Source organism: Stegastes partitus, unplaced genomic scaffold (assembly GCF_000690725.1).
Source record: "Stegastes partitus isolate 25-593 unplaced genomic scaffold, Stegastes_partitus-1.0.2 Scaffold287, whole genome shotgun sequence".
Lineage (NCBI taxonomy): Eukaryota > Metazoa > Chordata > Actinopteri > Pomacentridae > Stegastes > Stegastes partitus.
Genome location: NW_007578018.1, coordinates 28,030 through 44,769, shown reverse-complemented (window position 1 = coordinate 44,769; position 16,740 = coordinate 28,030). Strand labels below are relative to the sequence as shown.

Sequence of the window (16,740 nt, the reverse complement as noted above, 5' to 3'; positions counted from 1 at the left end):
CCAGGCTCCAGAACAGTAATCCCATCTTTCAGCTTCACTTCTATTCTCGTCTCGGCCCGCTGATCCCGTCTATTGTCTCTGACGTGTGATGTCACTTCGCGTGCCGTTGCCATGTGGTCACCGTGGGGGTATTTCTCAGCCAATGACGTCGCAGCTTCATAATTCACATGTATGCAGCAAGTGATTACAGAGCAGCCATGCTTGTCCCTGACACACATATCTGCTCGTCTATTATCAGGCGTGAAGCAAAAAGAAGCCTGTCATTACTGCAGAGTTGTTTTTTCAGCGTGGACGTGATTCACATGTTCAATCGACTCAGAAGTCAGAACGAGAGTCGCCAGCAGGAAGCTGGAAAAACAATAAACGGCGTCATTAAGATCACACGGCGTGGTGTGCAGTCTGTTTCTTCTGCAGAGATTTATGACAAAAACGGATAAATCATGAATTAGAAGACCCTCCTCTGAAGCCACATGTGTTGTTATTATATGAAATGATGTTCAGACCACAGCGGCTCTGACTGAACCACAGCCTCAGACAGTTCGGCACCACTCAGCAAACTCATCGGGTTCTTGTCACAGACGATTAATTTGATTCATTCGCACATTTCTGCAGATAATCCTTTTATTACACTTACTGCTAATTGGACTGTTTTTGTTGTTTTTTTAAAACTTTTTAAATCCACATTTTACTGTTATGTACTTAAACACCAGGTCAAATCCCTTGCATGCAAGAATCAATTATTATTATTATTAGTCTTATTATTATTACCTTCTATTTCTAATCTATTTGATTTTTTAAACTTTTTTATTTTGTTTGTTTTATTCTCTTTGACACTTTAATACTTTATTTATTTATTTTTGTTGATTATTCTTATTATTTTTTTAGTCCATTTTGCTTGTGTTTGATTTTTTTAAAACATTTTTTATTTCATTCTCTTCTATTCTTTATTTATTTATTTTTGTTGATTATTCTTATTATTTTTTTAGTCCATTTTGCTTGTGTTTATATTTTTTAAAACATTTTTTATTCTCTTTACTATTTGATCAGATCAAAAAGAAATTTAAAAAAATGCACATCAATCAAGAGCTCGGTTCTTAAGATGTTTATCTGCTCACATTACTACTTACTCTAGTAATATTTATGTATTATTTTGGTTGTGTGGCAAGAAAATGAAGTATGTTCTACAGGTTTGGATGTGTTTAAGATTCAACTCTGAACTCTCAATGTAAGTTAACAGTGTATGAAATGTTAAAGACAATTAACCAGAAAAATGTGATTTAAAACAAAAGTAGGTGTTGCTGGCTTATGCATCAGGTTTTCTTTAAAAATTAAATAACTGTATTTCTTATATATTTCTTTCAAAGGGGGAGAGTATAAACCTTCCCATACAGTATTCACCTTTTAATTTATGACTGTGGCTTATTTACTCATGACTTATTGTTATGAAGTAGAAGTATCATCCATGTAGGAAAATCTGCTTTTTATACCTTAATTTGGGGGTATAGTCACTAAGCTTTTGAGAAAAGCAGTTTAACAGACACCTAAACTATTAATTTACTATAAAGCAAAAGAAGCTCAGGTGACACTTTTCTCTGGGTTCATCACCATAAACCACTTCTGTGACATTGTTTCACGTTATTTAACACACATCTCTTTAAAAAGATAGACTTTAAGCACTTTGTTTAAAGTTTAAGAACCACAATTACTGTTCTAATATTAATTCATACTGCAGCTTCTTGTTTTTCTCCTGCAAACTGAGGACCTGATGTGAGACATACTTTGACATTGAGAGATAAAAAACGTATGCCAATGCATATAACAACAAGTAAACTCACAAATGTGCAAAACAGCAAAAGATCGCTTCTGTAAATATGTCATAAATGTCCGAAAATGCGCACATATTTGTCAAAATGCGTGCTCTTGATCCAGGCTTCGCTGCTCTTGTTGTTTCCTCTGTAATTTGATAGCGAACCGTAATGTTTGTAATAAAGGCGCATACGGGAAAGTTCAGAAGGAATCTCTGCAGACTTAGTGGGACTCTCATACACACACACACACACCCCTCTCTGGCTGCGTGTGTGAGGTGCCACATCGAGAAGTGATCGGAAAATGAGCAGAATGCTGCCGATCCTGCTGCAGTTGTTCCTCGGTGCGTCCTGCGCTCCTCCACGGTGCGACCCGGGATATCGAGGTAAAGCTTGTCAAGTTTCATGTGATCACAGATTTTATGCTGAGGTGTGCAATCTGGACCTGTTGAATTTCTACATGGCATGTTTACATGTGTAAGATGTGGACTTTTCCACAAACCAGAAGCTCACTTTGATGCAACAAAACTCATGAAAACGACATGTATGTGACTTTTAAAGCCTCAAGATGATTATTACTATGATTCAATGTTGGTTTAATCAAGTCTTATATTATTATACTGTTATTTCAACTTCAGTGAATAAGCTGTGCAGTGCTGTGAAAGTCCTCTCATGACTTTGTAGACATTGTTTTATAAAGCAATTGATACTAGCAGCTGATCCAGTATTTCCTAGGCCACATTGAGGCATTTACAGAAACCACTCTGCCATCTAGTGTCTACCTCAGTGTCAAGCTAATAACATGCGGATGTGTCTTGCAGGACTGTGCAAGCCAACAGTGGAAGAAAAACGTAAGTAGGCTTGACGGAAGAACAGTGTCATGCATGTCATCCGGCTTGCCTCATGCCGCAGCAGCCGACCCACATGTCTGGGTTGCTCATTTGTAAATGGTATTTATTTATGTTTTTCTAACTCCTAAGCCTCAAACCAACCAATCTGTTGGGCCCGTGCCATCAGACAAACCTCAAGTATGCCCCCTTCACCCACTCCAACAGGTCAAACTCTTTCATAACAAACAGGATGAGATCACGAGTCGTACTGGGTGTAGTCTTTATAAAGAAAAGGCCCAACATCCATAAAGAGTATTTTTAGATGATCGATAGCAGCATGAAATATTCAAATTCTAATTTCCAGAGGTAATAGAAATATTTAGGAGTAGATAATTGAGGATGTGCACAGTGAGGCTCGTGATTTAGTGCCCTGACAGATGGAGATACATATCTTGTTCCTTGAAAATGAGGCTGTGCTAAAATTAGAGACTTTCTCATGCTTCTGCTGATGAATCTAAAGAATCATTTCATCTGTAAATGTTCCTAATCTGTCTGAATTTCTTCAGCCAAATGCACAGATCTGATGCTGTCCTACTGCGATGACATGGCCTACACTCAGACCTTGTACCCAAACAGCCTCGGTCACAAGACTCGTAGTGATGCTGAGGCCAGCACGGAGTACCTCCTTGTAAGTGTGATCGAATCGCTGCTCGGCGGAGAGTGCAACCCCGAGATACGCATGCTGGGCTGCTCGGTGTTGGCCCCGCGCTGCGAGAAGGCGAAGGTGCTGAAGCCGTGTCGCGTCACATGTGAAGCGGTGCAAAAAAAATGCGCTCACACTTTCGAGAGGATAGAGATGGCTTGGCCCTACTTCCTGGACTGCGATCGCTTCTTTGTGAGTGACGAAGAGGGATGCTATAACCCACTGGAGGGCCTCACAGGTGAGAAATACATGATGTCCCTGTTAGTGCTTGAAGTATTGGCTTTCACTGGAAGAGTGTTTCACAAAAGCAGTTCTTTTCCTAAACATGTTTTGTGAAGGATTCACACATGCTGATGTGGCTCACATCAAAACATAGTCCAAGTAGAACGCCTCTCCCCCCCTCACTTGAACTTGGTCCTGTGGCTATTTTCATGTGTTTTCATCAGCAGCGACTTAGCTTTTAAAAACAGCCCCTTAATTCATCACAGAAAGGCAAACAATGTCTGACAGTATTTTGCTAAAAACAGTCTTATAAGTGAAAAACATGTTTTTGCTGCCCCTGGCATCATGTGTAAGCCAGATGAGCGAGTGAGCAGTTGGAGCCTTTGTGCTGACAGAAGGAACTGACAGTCGTGTCATTTTTATCATGTGTGTTTCGTAAAATGTGTACAAGATCAGAAAAGTGCTTTATTCTAACAAAGGAGCACTGTAACAAAGTGAAGTGTTGCTGAGCAAGCAGGATTTGGTTCAGATGTCTGGCAGCATGTTAAAACTGTGTTGTTATTCTCATTTTTATGTTCAATGTGCAGCCTTGTTCTTCTTTTAGTGTATGTCAGATCTACTTCTGTGATACTGTGCTGCATATCTTTGAACATTTAGCGACATAAATTGGTGCATGAGGTGCAACGTTTCGCCTCATTAAATGTACATGCTGTTGTTTGGCAAGATAACTCAACGTTATTGTCTTCATGGAAACTGTCCAGACTTAGCATGTAGCCAGAAACTTATCTTTTATAAGTGTTGGTTCAGTGTTGGAACTCCACATGGCTATTGGGGGAGGTCACTTTTTTTTTGCACTTCTACTATAAAGCACTTTTATATATCATTATTCCCAGAATTAAGAATATGATTATAGGATGAAACTGATGAAAAGTAGCTGCTGCTGCCTTGTCAGCACCATGGAGGATTTGTTACTTTTCCCCATTTTGTTTTATGGAAGTTGGCATCAAGGAAGTATTTTTTTTTTCCAATCCTTGAGTTAGAATGAGTGGAATTTATGGTTTTATGCTGCCATGCTTCAATGTTGATGGAAAAAAATAGCATGCATGTTGGTATCTTTACTGAAGAGTCCAAATTATGCTCATTTACAGGTCTAGCCTTTTATTTTTTGGGGGGATCTACTGGAATAATACACACTGCTGCTGCACCTCTTCTCTCTGAAATGCTATGTTTGAGCCACTCTCTCTCCCAAATTGTTCAACTTTGTTTGAAGCTGTCCCTGACTAGCTGCTGGACAGGCATTCTGCAAATATGTTACATGAATGGAAACTCAGATGTCCCTGTTGGACTCAAAAGCATTTATCAGAACTGATAAGATGACATGTTTTTCTTCACAATAGAACAGGACGTACAGGACACTGACCCCATGGAAAATCCTTCGTATGAGCAGCCTGCTAACATGATACAGTTCACCTATCACTCCAACAGTCAGATGATCAGTGTCTTAAAGGACACTGAGAATCGCTGCTCTGACATAGCCAGGACCTACAGCATCGGCCGCAGTGTGGAGGGCAGGGAGCTGCTTGTCATTGAGTTCTCAAACAACCCCGGAGAACATGAACCTCGTAAGTACGAGCCATCAGCCTCTGTGTAAACTGCATCCTTTCCGCTTGCTAATGTAGCTGAAAATGAAATGTTGCCCTCTGTAGTTGAGCCAGAGATAAAGTACGTTGGCAACATGCACGGAGATGAAGTCCTGGGCCGCCAACTACTCATCTACTTGGCTCAGTACTTGTGCTCAGAGTACCTCGAGGGGAACGAGCGCATCCGGTCCCTCATCAACACCACTCGCATCCATATTCTGCCCTCCATGAATCCTGATGGGTATGAGTTGGCTGTCTCTGGGGTCAATGACAACAACTATGGTGGTGATGAAGAGGTGAGTTCTCCATAGTTACGCTCATTTACTTTTGTGCAGGGACATATTTCTTTAGCAAAAAATTTGCTTTTTTGTTCAATGTTAGATTTAAACAGTGTGTGAGTCAGGCTACAAGTGATTTTATTAACTTGTAGCATGAGTGTTGAGCACTTCCAAATGAAAAGCATGCATTTACAACACAATACAGAATGTTGTGTTCTATGCTTTAGCTCATTTTCAAAATGTAAATTTGAAATTTGGGGGTTTGGGGCTGTTGGTGAGTTGGTTCCTATTCAGGGAAAAGATCTGAGTGACTTTGACAGTCAGATTGTGATGCTTAGGTGAATGGCTCAGAGTTTATTTGTTAGATGTTCCTTGGCTACCAAAAGCAGCTTCCCTGTCCCTACCAAAAGTGGTGTGAGGACAACTTAAGGATAACTTGGGTAGAGACAGGATCATGGGTGCCTCAAGGCTCATTACGCATTCTAGCTTTCTGCTTATGGTTCTTCAGAGCCAGAGACAGGTTAGAATGACCATGCTGACCCTTATCCACCGCTACAATGGCCATATGAGCTTCACTGTGTAGAAGCCAGGAGGCAGTGTGATGCTCTGGGCTAATGATATGCTAGGTAACATGTTGGGTGCTGCATTCATGAGGATGTATGTGCGACAAGAACATCTTCACTTTCATTTGAATGGCATTCCCTCATGGCAGTTGTCTTTTTCAGCAGCATAATGTGTCCTGCCGCGCTGGGAAATTGTTCAGACATGGTTTAAAGAACATGACAGATAGTTCCAGGTATTGGCTTGGCCTCCAAACTCACCAGATCTCAATCTGATCAAGTAACTGAAAGAAGCTTATGTGTTGGAAAAACAAGTCAGATCTATGGACACCCCACTTCATAGCTAATAGCACTTGTTGCCTGATTCTATATCTTTAGAGGTTGTGAGTCCGTGCCTTGATGGGTGGCACAAGGAGCAACTACACAATATTCATTAGATGCTTCTATTGCTGTGGTTGATTGGTGCATATGGAACTATTGTGTTGCTTGTCCAGATATCTAACTTTGAATTAAATGCCATGAGTGAATATACCAGCAGTAAACCAGAATCAGCAGCAGTTTTTTTTAGTATGTTGTATTTTATATTAAATCATTCAAGTCATTACAGTTAGAGTAAATTACATTTTTGAAAATCTTCAGGATCAGAGATATGATTCTCGAAACATTGGCCGAAACAACGCCCAAAACATTGACCTGAACAGAAACTTCCCTGATTTGACGTCCGTCATTTACAGCAGACGCAGACAAAAGGGCTACCGCACTGACCACGTCCCAATCCCAGATTATTACTGGTTTGGTAAGGTACAGTATGAGTCTTTTTCCATACATGTCAGTGAATGCTATTTTGTGGTCAAGTAATATTAACGTCTTTATAATAATGAACCAAGTTAATAAGTCCTCATGCTGTAATCCAGGTTGCACCGGAGACGTATGCTGTCATGAAGTGGATCCGCTCCATCCCGTTTGTGCTCTCGGCTAGCTTTCACGGTGGGGATCTGGCGGTGTCTTACCCTTACGATCTGTCCAAACACCCACTGGAACACAACATGTTCTCGCCAACACCAGACGACAAGGTAAACAGGTTTCTTGAAACACATCATGTACATAGGTGAAGAATGTAGAGGACGTGTCACTTCTCGTAAGTTAAAAAAAGCAACGCTCGCAAGATTAAAAAGATGATAACTTTGCCTTGATAGTCTTTTATGTACAATGCCTAAATGTAGATTGAGTGTCATTGATACATGTGTGCTCATATTATATGTGTGTTGACATGACAGAGATGAGATTTGAGGCTTGAACCAGGGATCATTAGATTATATTATATGTGCTTTACCCCATCACCCCACCAGACCAACGCAGCTGGATTTTAACAGCAACAGCCACTGTGTCAGTTATAGATACAACCAGATTATAGAGTTTCATTAACATTAATGCAGTACTTGCAGGATTGTCGCTATGTTGTCGTGGAGTTGCTTGTGCGGTGCTGAGATCCCGAGAACGATGTCATTCAGAGCCATGCGTCTTGTAGGGTCACCCGTGGCGGTGAGGTTGAGGCGGAGGTCCCTGACAAAAAACAATTAGACCAAGACCTCAGTAGCAGAACAGGTGGACACTTTAATTCAACAACTCTGAACATGGATGAAGGCTGCAACAAATCAATTATCTCCAATTGTTGTGGTTTCCATACCACTGTGCTACTTAGAGCGCAACAACAAGCAAACAGCTACATCCAAACACGTGCTGAGGTTAATTGGTGATTCTAAATTGTCCGTAGGTGTAAATGTGAGTGTCTGTCTCTGAGTGTAGCCCTGTGATATTTAATACATTTCCTGTCATATTATGTATTCATCTGTCATAACACCCTGTGAGCAGGTGACTTGATTCAACCTCGAACAAAACAAGTGAAAACTAATGCACCTGTTTTTTATTTTGTAGGTTTTCAAACTTATTGCAAGAACGTATGCAAATGCCCACGAGACAATGTCCAATGAAAATGCACGGTGTCGTACTAGCAGCCAGAGAGGGATTGTCAATGGAGCACAGAGGTCCAGCTTTGCAGGCGGTGAGTTGGAAAATAAAGGGATTTCTGACCCTGGAATGGAAGTGTATTGTTACTCAGAGCCACTAGGGGTCGGTGTAAGACCAGTTATGGTGCAGAATGAGGCAAGCAATGCAGTGGGACATGTGAGAGGTTCAAGGGAAAGTTCAGTTAATTTTTTTAAGGATTTCTTGCTAAAGCAGCTTTGTTTTTGTCTCTGCTCAGGTATGCAAGACTTCAACTATCTTCACAGCAACTGTTTTGAGGTGAGCGTGGAGCTGGGTTGTGATAAATTCCCCCCCGAGGAGGAGCTGTCTATCGGCTGGCATCAAAACGGCGAAGCTTTGATCACATTCATGGAGGCAGTAAGACATTTAAATTCACACCTTGAGAGAGATTAGCGAAGACCTGTGCTGGTTACCAGTCCTTTTAATCATTTATCAGAACTGATGAATACAGACAAAGAATTTCCACTTGTCCTGTGGTGTTGTTCTTCAGGTCCATCGTGGTATCAAAGGCATCGTAAAGGATAAGCAGGGCTATGGGATAAAAGGCGCCCGGGTATCAGTCAGAGGGTTACGGCACGACATTACCACAGGTAATAACTACCAGGGTGCACCATTTTTCACTGATACATTTAGATCCATTTTCCAAGATCCTAGTGGCATGAGAATTGTTTTTTGTTACTTCAGCCACATTAAATAAAGTAAATACATGACCATAAAGTCAGGATTTGTAAGATAAAAGTGCAAAGAATTAAATATCTTGACTTTTAGACACAGCATCCTACTGCACATTTCTTGTAGTGCAACCCAGTAGCATTTTTTTTGTTATGTCACATTACCATTCCGATGGCCAAGAAGACTCCATGTCAACCACCACTGCACTATGGAAACTGCCCTTCATGTCAACATCTAAATTGTAATTTAAACTAGCAAACTTATCATATAATGAAAGATTCGATATCTCCCTTGGAAGTGCCTGAAAACCAGCTGTCTCACCTCAGCCACAGTTCAACTCTTTCTCATTCTGAGCTTGTCAAATACTTCAATTTTGTCAAAATTACTGGGATCTGAGAAGTATGCGTCTATTCATGTAGCCACTCATGTCAATATTAAATGTCAATAGATGTAGCGAAGATTTTTGAAGTTTAAAAGAGACTCATACGGAGGATGGAAGGATGAACTCAGGACTTGTACCCAGGAGAACTGTCACTCAGTTTTGTTCTGTTTTGTGACTTAAGTCTAATTTCCCCTCCATGTTTGGTTAGGTTTAACTACTAAAACTACATAGTTTGGGTTAAAACATACCTTTTCATGACATTAATCACATGCTACAAAGCAAACCTCTAATTACTTGACATGGAGTGACACTGAAGAGAAATCTCATGTTTCACTCATATTTATGACATTCACCAATTATTATAGGTTTATGAGACTACCCAGTGCATTAAAAAGTAGTGAATCCATAACGTTCACAAGTCCTGACAAAGTGGCTATACGTGACGAGTTGGGAATGAGACGGGCCTCCATGGTCTGTCATTTAAGGTCATTAAACCCATTTAATGAATGCAGTATTATGTCGTCAGCGCGATCCTTAGAGACTGGAAGGCTGCGTTACACCCATTCTGTCTGCTAGACACTTAGATCTTTCAAATTCCATGTTTGCAGTTTGTATTTTTAAAACTTTACAACACAATCCTACTCACAGATAGAAACATGTGAATTAAAAAAAATCCAAACACTCAGCTCTTTTCTCCCCTACCTAGCTGAAAATGGAGACTACTGGCGCCTCCTCACCCCTGGCATTCACATCGTCAGCGCCTCTGCCCCGGGCTACACCAGAGTCACGAAGAAAGTCCACCTCCCTGCTCGCATGCCCACAGCAGGCCGGGTGGACTTCGTGTTGCAGAAGGCTCCTTTAGACTCTGGCACGCAGGAGGAAGATCTCAACATCCCGTCCATGGGCACTTATGACCGATTTGACCCTTACAACCAGTATGAGCGCTACACCCTGATGAATTCTTTAAACCAGAACCGTGAGGAGAGAGCAGAGAAGCCCTGGTGGTGGAACTACTTTGCGTCGCCAGGAGGACCTGCCCCCACCTGGCTGCTTAAACTCTAGTAGAGCTTTAATAACAGAGGCAACAATATAAAGTTTCTCTTTACACAGCATACAGACCAACTGAAGCTATAATCCAATGACTAAGCTGCTTTTTATTGGCAAGTTTTATCCATATATGCTCAGTTTGCTCAAACTTGAGTTATAATGTAAGCACCTTACACACAGCTTGTGCCTTGACAGTTACATATCTTCAATTAATGACTATTATTATTGAATAAAATGTTGTAAAAGACTTACATTTGTAAATTTATAGCAATGTTTTTGTAGAAGTACTGATTTTTTTTTTAATGCCAAGAATTATTGTTGATTTATGTAGTCGTGGTTCATTTATAAGGTTTTTTTTTTTTTTAGGAGGAAATGAAACCAAGTGGCCACTAGGGGGCAGGCTGAACCAATATCTGACTAAGTTGCTCCAAACTGTGGAGTCTCAATATTCCTCCACACAGTGTAGGGAAAAAAATACTACTGTGGAGGATGATTAATTGTGTTGCATTTATTTCTGCCATTAGTGAGAAAAAGTACTGATTTAAAGAAGAAGAAAAAACAAACTTTTGAGAACATTAAGGTAATTTATGATAGTTATTATACAGATTACATGCATTGTAAATGTGAATTAAATGCAAAACCACCAATAATATACAGTGCTGTGCAATAGCAAAAGTCTCAAGCAGTAACTGTTTACACCTATTTCTTCTAGTCTTTTAAGAGGATAGTTTTAAAACTAAACTATCATGCAACCTGTGGTGCCCAGTCTTTTTTTTTTATTGCATGATCCCATAAAATAAAGCATTGTCTATCTGCAAACCTCAACATATGCAGCAGAGTTTTTGTTAGTGATTGTAAGTCGTCCCAACAAAGGGGGATTGCTCTTCTCTCATACTTTATAGACACTTGACATTAAATCTTTTCCCACTGAAAAAAAGCCAAACAATCAAGAACATCTGTTAACATACGACACAAGTTTGTCTTGCTATTGTCTTGCGACCTCCAGTGGTGGAATGCAACGAAGTACATTCGCTCATGTACTGTACCTGCACCTTACTTGAGTCTTTTCTTTTAATACTACTTCTTTTCAACTACACCTCAAAAGGGAAACTACAAGAAAAACTCCAACAACAATAACAGAGGTTGGATACTGGGTCCCCATAAAAGACAACTAGTACCAAACAAAGTAAAACGTGCAAAAGCATTGCCACTGCTGGAGTCCAGTGAAGTCCCCAATTCTCTAATCAAAACAGCTCTTAAGCTTTTTTATGTAAGGTCATGAAAGAAGCATGGGAAAAGCAAGTTACCCCCAGATAAAGGTCCAGGAAGTACAGCACAGAATCATAGAGAAACGTCTGCTTAGTGAACTACTTGATCCATGAAAAGTCAGTGAAAAAAAATATACCAGCCTTCTCAGGGGATTTACAAAACACAAACACATGATCTGGCACCAAACCCCATCAGCCAAACAACAGAGAAGAGACTTGCATCTACGCTACAGTAGGAAAATACTCTGTCCCAGTATCACATAACCGCCTTCGGAGAGCTTTTATCCAGCTGTCAGCTGGCATCAAAAATGCTGCAGGTACACACAGGATGTTTCAAATACTGGAATTCATTATGTGCTGTGCTGGAATTGCAGAGTCTGGGAATCAGTACTGTCATGGTGGGGTGGATGATTTATTTTATAAGAATGTTACAAGAGTATCTGCAATTACATCTGTGCAAAAGACTGAATGTCAAGTTGAACAGTGGTTATTCAGGGGAATATACAAGCACCTCTGCAATAAACTGCCAGAGAAGAAATTCAACTGGAGTGCTCCAGCAGAGATTCTTAAAGGTCACATATTCAAATGTGCAAACTGTGACAGTTCAGCCTTCGCTTTAGTAAACTCCTTCTCTGCTTAATTTAGCAGTCAGGTGAAAGTCAACCTAAAGTTCAGAAATTATAGTTTGTGTTCTGCCAGTTTGTGGCTAATTAATCATGTTGAATTGTTATTGGGGTTTTTTTGGGATTTGAATCAGCCATTTGATAACAGTTTTTAAAATGTCTTTGACTTCTTCACTGCTGTCTCCAGCATAAGCAATATTGTTGCACCACAATGTGGGGACTTTGGTTTTGAAGCTAACAGTCGCTTTTAAATATCTGCCTATACTGCAAGGTGGCGCGGTGGTTGGCACTGTTCCCTCGCAGCAAGAAGGTCGCCAGTTTGCATCCCGGTTAGGACGCCTGGGATCTTTCTGCGTGGCGTTTGCATGTTCTCCCTGTGGCTTCTCTCCAGGTTCTCCGGCTTCCTCCTATACAGTCCAAAAACATGTTGAGGTTAATTGGTGATTCTAAATTGCCAGTAGGTGTGAACGTTGGTTGTCTGTCTCTAAGTGTAGCCCTGTGATAGACTGGTGACCTGTCCGGGGTGTCCCCTGCCTTCACCCTGAGTCAGTTGGGATAGGATCCAGCCCCCCACGACCCTAGTGAGGATGAAGCGGTGTATAGATGATGGATGGATGGATATCTGCCTATAGGTTTTCCAGCTAGCTAGCAAGCTAAGAGCGATTACTAGGTGACATGTTTGAAAGCATATGTGCAGTTTTTTTTATTTACAGGAAATCCTACTGGTTATTTTATGCCACCCTATGTCTGTGTCCTACAGAGGTATACCTATCAAAATCAAGTTAACTTCATACGTAATGGCTGATGCATAAAGCTGAAGCAGCAAGAAGAAAAAAAAATCCAACCAGGGAGGACAAATGGGCTCTTGCATGGCAAACTTTTGCCCTACCTTGTGCATACCATTATAGGCACTGCACACTAGCAAGGACAGATGCTACTATTTCTGTTTCTTCAATGTTATTTTAATTGTCTTTCACAGGAAGTTTTGAAGAGAGACCTTGTGGACACGTGAACCTGCTTAAAAATTCTACAACTGCAACTAGAATGACTAAAAAATACAGTAAGCTGGCTGAAAATTAAGTTTGTACTGAAAATTTTATGGACACCTAACAACAAAAGTAATATTCTTTTGTTTTTCTCTTTTTGTTCCTGTATAATTTCATTGACCAGCTGACTGTTCACTCAGTTTGTCCAGTTATTTTGTGCTTTTGTTGAACTTGTTTTGTGGAAACCATGTTCTACTGTGACTACTCATTAGTTTTATGTTGATTACAAATGTCATTACAAGTCATAATGTAAGTAACAGATAGCTAGTTCAGGTGGACTTTTTTGTGACATTGTTAAATTTTCACGAGAAATGAGCGCTCCAAATGAGTACATCTGTCAGATATCTAAGAAGTTTTATCATATTTTATTCACCATATGTTATGATCTGATGTAAATGCCGCCACGATCTCCCTCAGAATGTACAAAATGAAGCTCAACTCTAAGTCAAACCACACACGGAGTCAAATGGGGTCATGCCACTCTTTGCTTTTTTAGTGAACAATCACATGCGGCCTGTTTGCTTTTCTTGGACAAGTTTCTTAAGCTGCCCATGTCAGGTGGAGTGTCAGGTCCCCAATTACTTCATAAGGCTGAGAAAGTAGCAAAGATCTGCCCTGAGCTGCCGTCCTGTGTTAGTGTCAAGCTGCTGGCAAGTAGGTAAGTAACACCTCCTTTCAGTTCAGTGAACCTGCCCTCTGTTCTCAAAGGACGTTTAATACGCTTACATCCCTCCTGAAGATCAGTTTGTAACTATGACTATTTATGAGCGCTCAGTCCACTGTGCGTGTCGCGCCACCAGGTGCCAGCATAACAGCAGGCGGTACTTTTATTTAATACTCTCATTAACTCATTTTATTATGCGACTGACGAGTGTGCTGCACTTTAGATATAAACTAAAGGGATTGGACCTCTCAGGTTTTGATGTTCTTCATATTTCCAGCAATTTTGAAACACAATAAATATTCAGAGCTGGAATCAGAGTACACTGATTTACTGTAATTTTAATTAATTAGCGACCAAGCAAATATTTACATGGCATTTTTCAAAATAGAAGTAGCAAAGAAGAACAAATGGTAAAGTAGGGATAGACAAAATTTTAATTTTGGTCATATTCAATAAGGGGAGATTTTTAAAAATAATTTGGCCTGATTGCTGATACCAATGTATGCTTATGTATTTTTTTTTCTCAACCAGAGAACATCAAGTCTTGTTATGAATACTCTGATTCATTTTAAGAAAATCTATGTCTTTACCTTATCAACATGTCTATATGGTATTTTTTGTGTGATAGAATACATGCCATGAGTGCCCCTCGGCGGGGCATTTCCACCTTGAGACTGCAGTTTACAGATCATCTCAAAAACATATTTCCGTAACACGCTTAAGGAACTTCTCCGTGCCAGCTTGCAGCATTGGCATCATTATTATTTATCAGAATATTTTTTTTCGTTCAATCATGCATGGCTGAATTACATCTTGCCATTTTGTAGCACAGAGTGGTTTTATTGTGTTTAGGTGGTATGTTGTGCTTAAGGTAGAGTGTATGGGGAGGTTCTGGATACAGAGAGCAACAATCTTCATTACTTTTAAGCCATTTTGTTGCTGGACAAGATTATTTTCATAAAATAAACTTCTAAATATGTTGTTTTGATGAACAGGGATGAGTTATTATAGCTTTAATGAAAAAGTTGACCTTAAAGACCTGATCTCCTAATACCGATAATGATGATGATGCCAATATTACTGCGCATCCTTTGTATAAGGTTAAGGTGTTTTTATTTGTCTCCCTTGAGAGAAATTTGTTTTAGACAGAGGGGTCTGCTGCACAGACAACACATACCACTCATATAGCCATAAAATAAGCATCCAGAATAAAAACAAATAGAAATACATAAATAAATAAGTGAAATAAAAGTGCAATGCACTATCACATTGCTTAAAAAAACAAGTGCAATGTGAAAAAATAAATACAGACCCACCCCGTACACTGTTACACACGTGTTATTCTGGTGCTTGGCGCTAGCAACTGGACTTGCTTGAGTTCCTTGAAGACGTTCCACCTCTCATCCAAGAGGCTTCATCAGTTCTGACTGACTAGTTGGGAGTTCCAGATACTTATATTCTAAAGGAGCCAATAACATCTGAGTTTCGGTTTCAATTGGAGGTTTGTTGCTCCTCCCCCTCGTTATATGGGTCATTAGTGCTCCCCCTGCCACAATGGGGTTCGTTAGGGTCTTTTGTGGCTAGGTGTGAATGTGGTTTCATCTTCCTGGGGAGAGTTCTTAGGACTGAATTGTAGACAGGTGAGAGATGATGCCTCAGACCTCCACCTCTGTTGAGGGATGGTCTTTCCAGTTTGACATAGATGGCTTCTTTCACCCCTCTCTCAAACCATCCTTGGCCAAAATCTGTATGTTGTTGTCTTCGGATGAGTGTCCTTGAGATGCAGGTGGTTCTGTCCTGAGGAGCTGGCTCTTCTGTGCTGAGCCATGCGCTTGTGGAGCGGTTGTTTAGTCTCCCTGATGTACAGGTCTGGGCATTCCTCGCTGCACTGGACTGCGTACACCACGTTGCTTTGTTTGTGTCTCGGTGTCTTGTCCTTAGGGTGAACCAGTTTCTGTCTCAGGGTGTTGGTGGGTTTGAAGTGTACTGGAGTGTCGGTTATCTGGATGACCTTCCAGCCTACTGTCTTTCTGTTCATCACCAGTAATCTGTTCATTAATGAGCTTCACTGACAAGAGGGATGAATGAGTGTTGGTACCTGTTGTGTTTACACAGTGGAACCCTATACCTTCTTCATGAGTGAAGTAGAGTGTATTCAGTGCATGAGAGGTGTCTGATATAAAATTGTCTGCCTGTTTGAGGGTCATTTGTTCTTGCAGGTCTCGGGGGGTTAGAGGTGCTGGACTACTGATGACGTTCCCTGCTGTCTTTAACAGCTGTCTGGGCTTCTGACGTCACAGTCAAATGTCCGAACCAGCTAGTGTTGCCATATCATATCGTAAGAGACGGAGAGAAAAATGTAACACAAGGGGAGGTAAATGTATGCCATGGAAAGAAAAAGTTAGGAAATCAAGAAAGAGGCTACCAAAGACCCTTAAGTTATTTTTTGATTTTCTGTCTTTATTCTTTACAAATCAAGTCACTGTAGGTCAACTTAATATAGAGATGCATATATATTGTGGCTTTATTGTACATTAAACACTTCCTACTTTTAAGGCTTAGTTGATGGGACATGCCATATCTTTTGGCCACACCTTACTCATCTTTCCTACCAATCAGCACAGAATTACAAAACAGAATTTTGACATGCATATGTACCATCAAACATTATCAAGCAGTAGCTAAAAAATTGATTCCAAGATAAATCTCAGAGGTTGTGACACGAATAACGAGACAATAAATTATGCTATTGATTAGTTTAACCTTTTCGTTTTGGGGAGTTTTTAGAGGAGAAAGGGGTAGCTAAAGTGTTTTAGCGTCCCGTGCTGAGCTTCTTTTATAGAAGGTCTCACCTGCTTGTTGGTTGAAAGGGGGCAAGAATCAATGTTGGAACCACATACCAAGTCATTCAGTTTACTCTGTTTTCTGTGTTAGCCCAGCTGGGTGCACCCTGG

General features: G+C 40.4%; 1 protein-coding gene across 1 annotated transcript; it reads left to right on the top strand.

Annotated features, from left to right (window-relative positions):
* Positions 1–2,095: 2,095 nt before the first annotated feature.
* Positions 2,096–11,010, top strand: LOC103358008 (carboxypeptidase Z). Its single transcript, XM_008282798.1, has 11 exons — positions 2,096–2,191; positions 2,627–2,656; positions 3,202–3,576; positions 4,958–5,182; positions 5,267–5,496; positions 6,678–6,839; positions 6,953–7,111; positions 7,974–8,100; positions 8,302–8,441; positions 8,575–8,674; positions 9,845–11,010. The coding sequence occupies exons 1-11, from the start codon at positions 2,110–2,112 to the stop codon at positions 10,198–10,200; spliced, it is 1,986 nt and encodes a 661-aa protein (XP_008281020.1). The 5' UTR covers positions 2,096–2,109; the 3' UTR covers positions 10,201–11,010.
* Positions 11,011–16,740: the final 5,730 nt, after the last annotated feature.

What these genes read in the sequence shown, in the direction of transcription:
- LOC103358008 (XM_008282798.1), top strand. Translation starts at nt 2,110, where the DNA reads ATGAGCAGAATGCTGCCGATCCTGCTGCAGTTGTTCCTCGGTGCGTCC. An exon ending in ATTATTACTGGTTTGGTAAG is followed by an intron (nt 6,840 to 6,952) that starts GTACAGTATGAG and finishes GCTGTAATCCAG; the next exon opens with GTTGCACCGGAGACGTATGC. An exon ending in TGATCACATTCATGGAGGCA is followed by an intron (nt 8,442 to 8,574) that starts GTAAGACATTTA and finishes GTTGTTCTTCAG; the next exon opens with GTCCATCGTGGTATCAAAGG.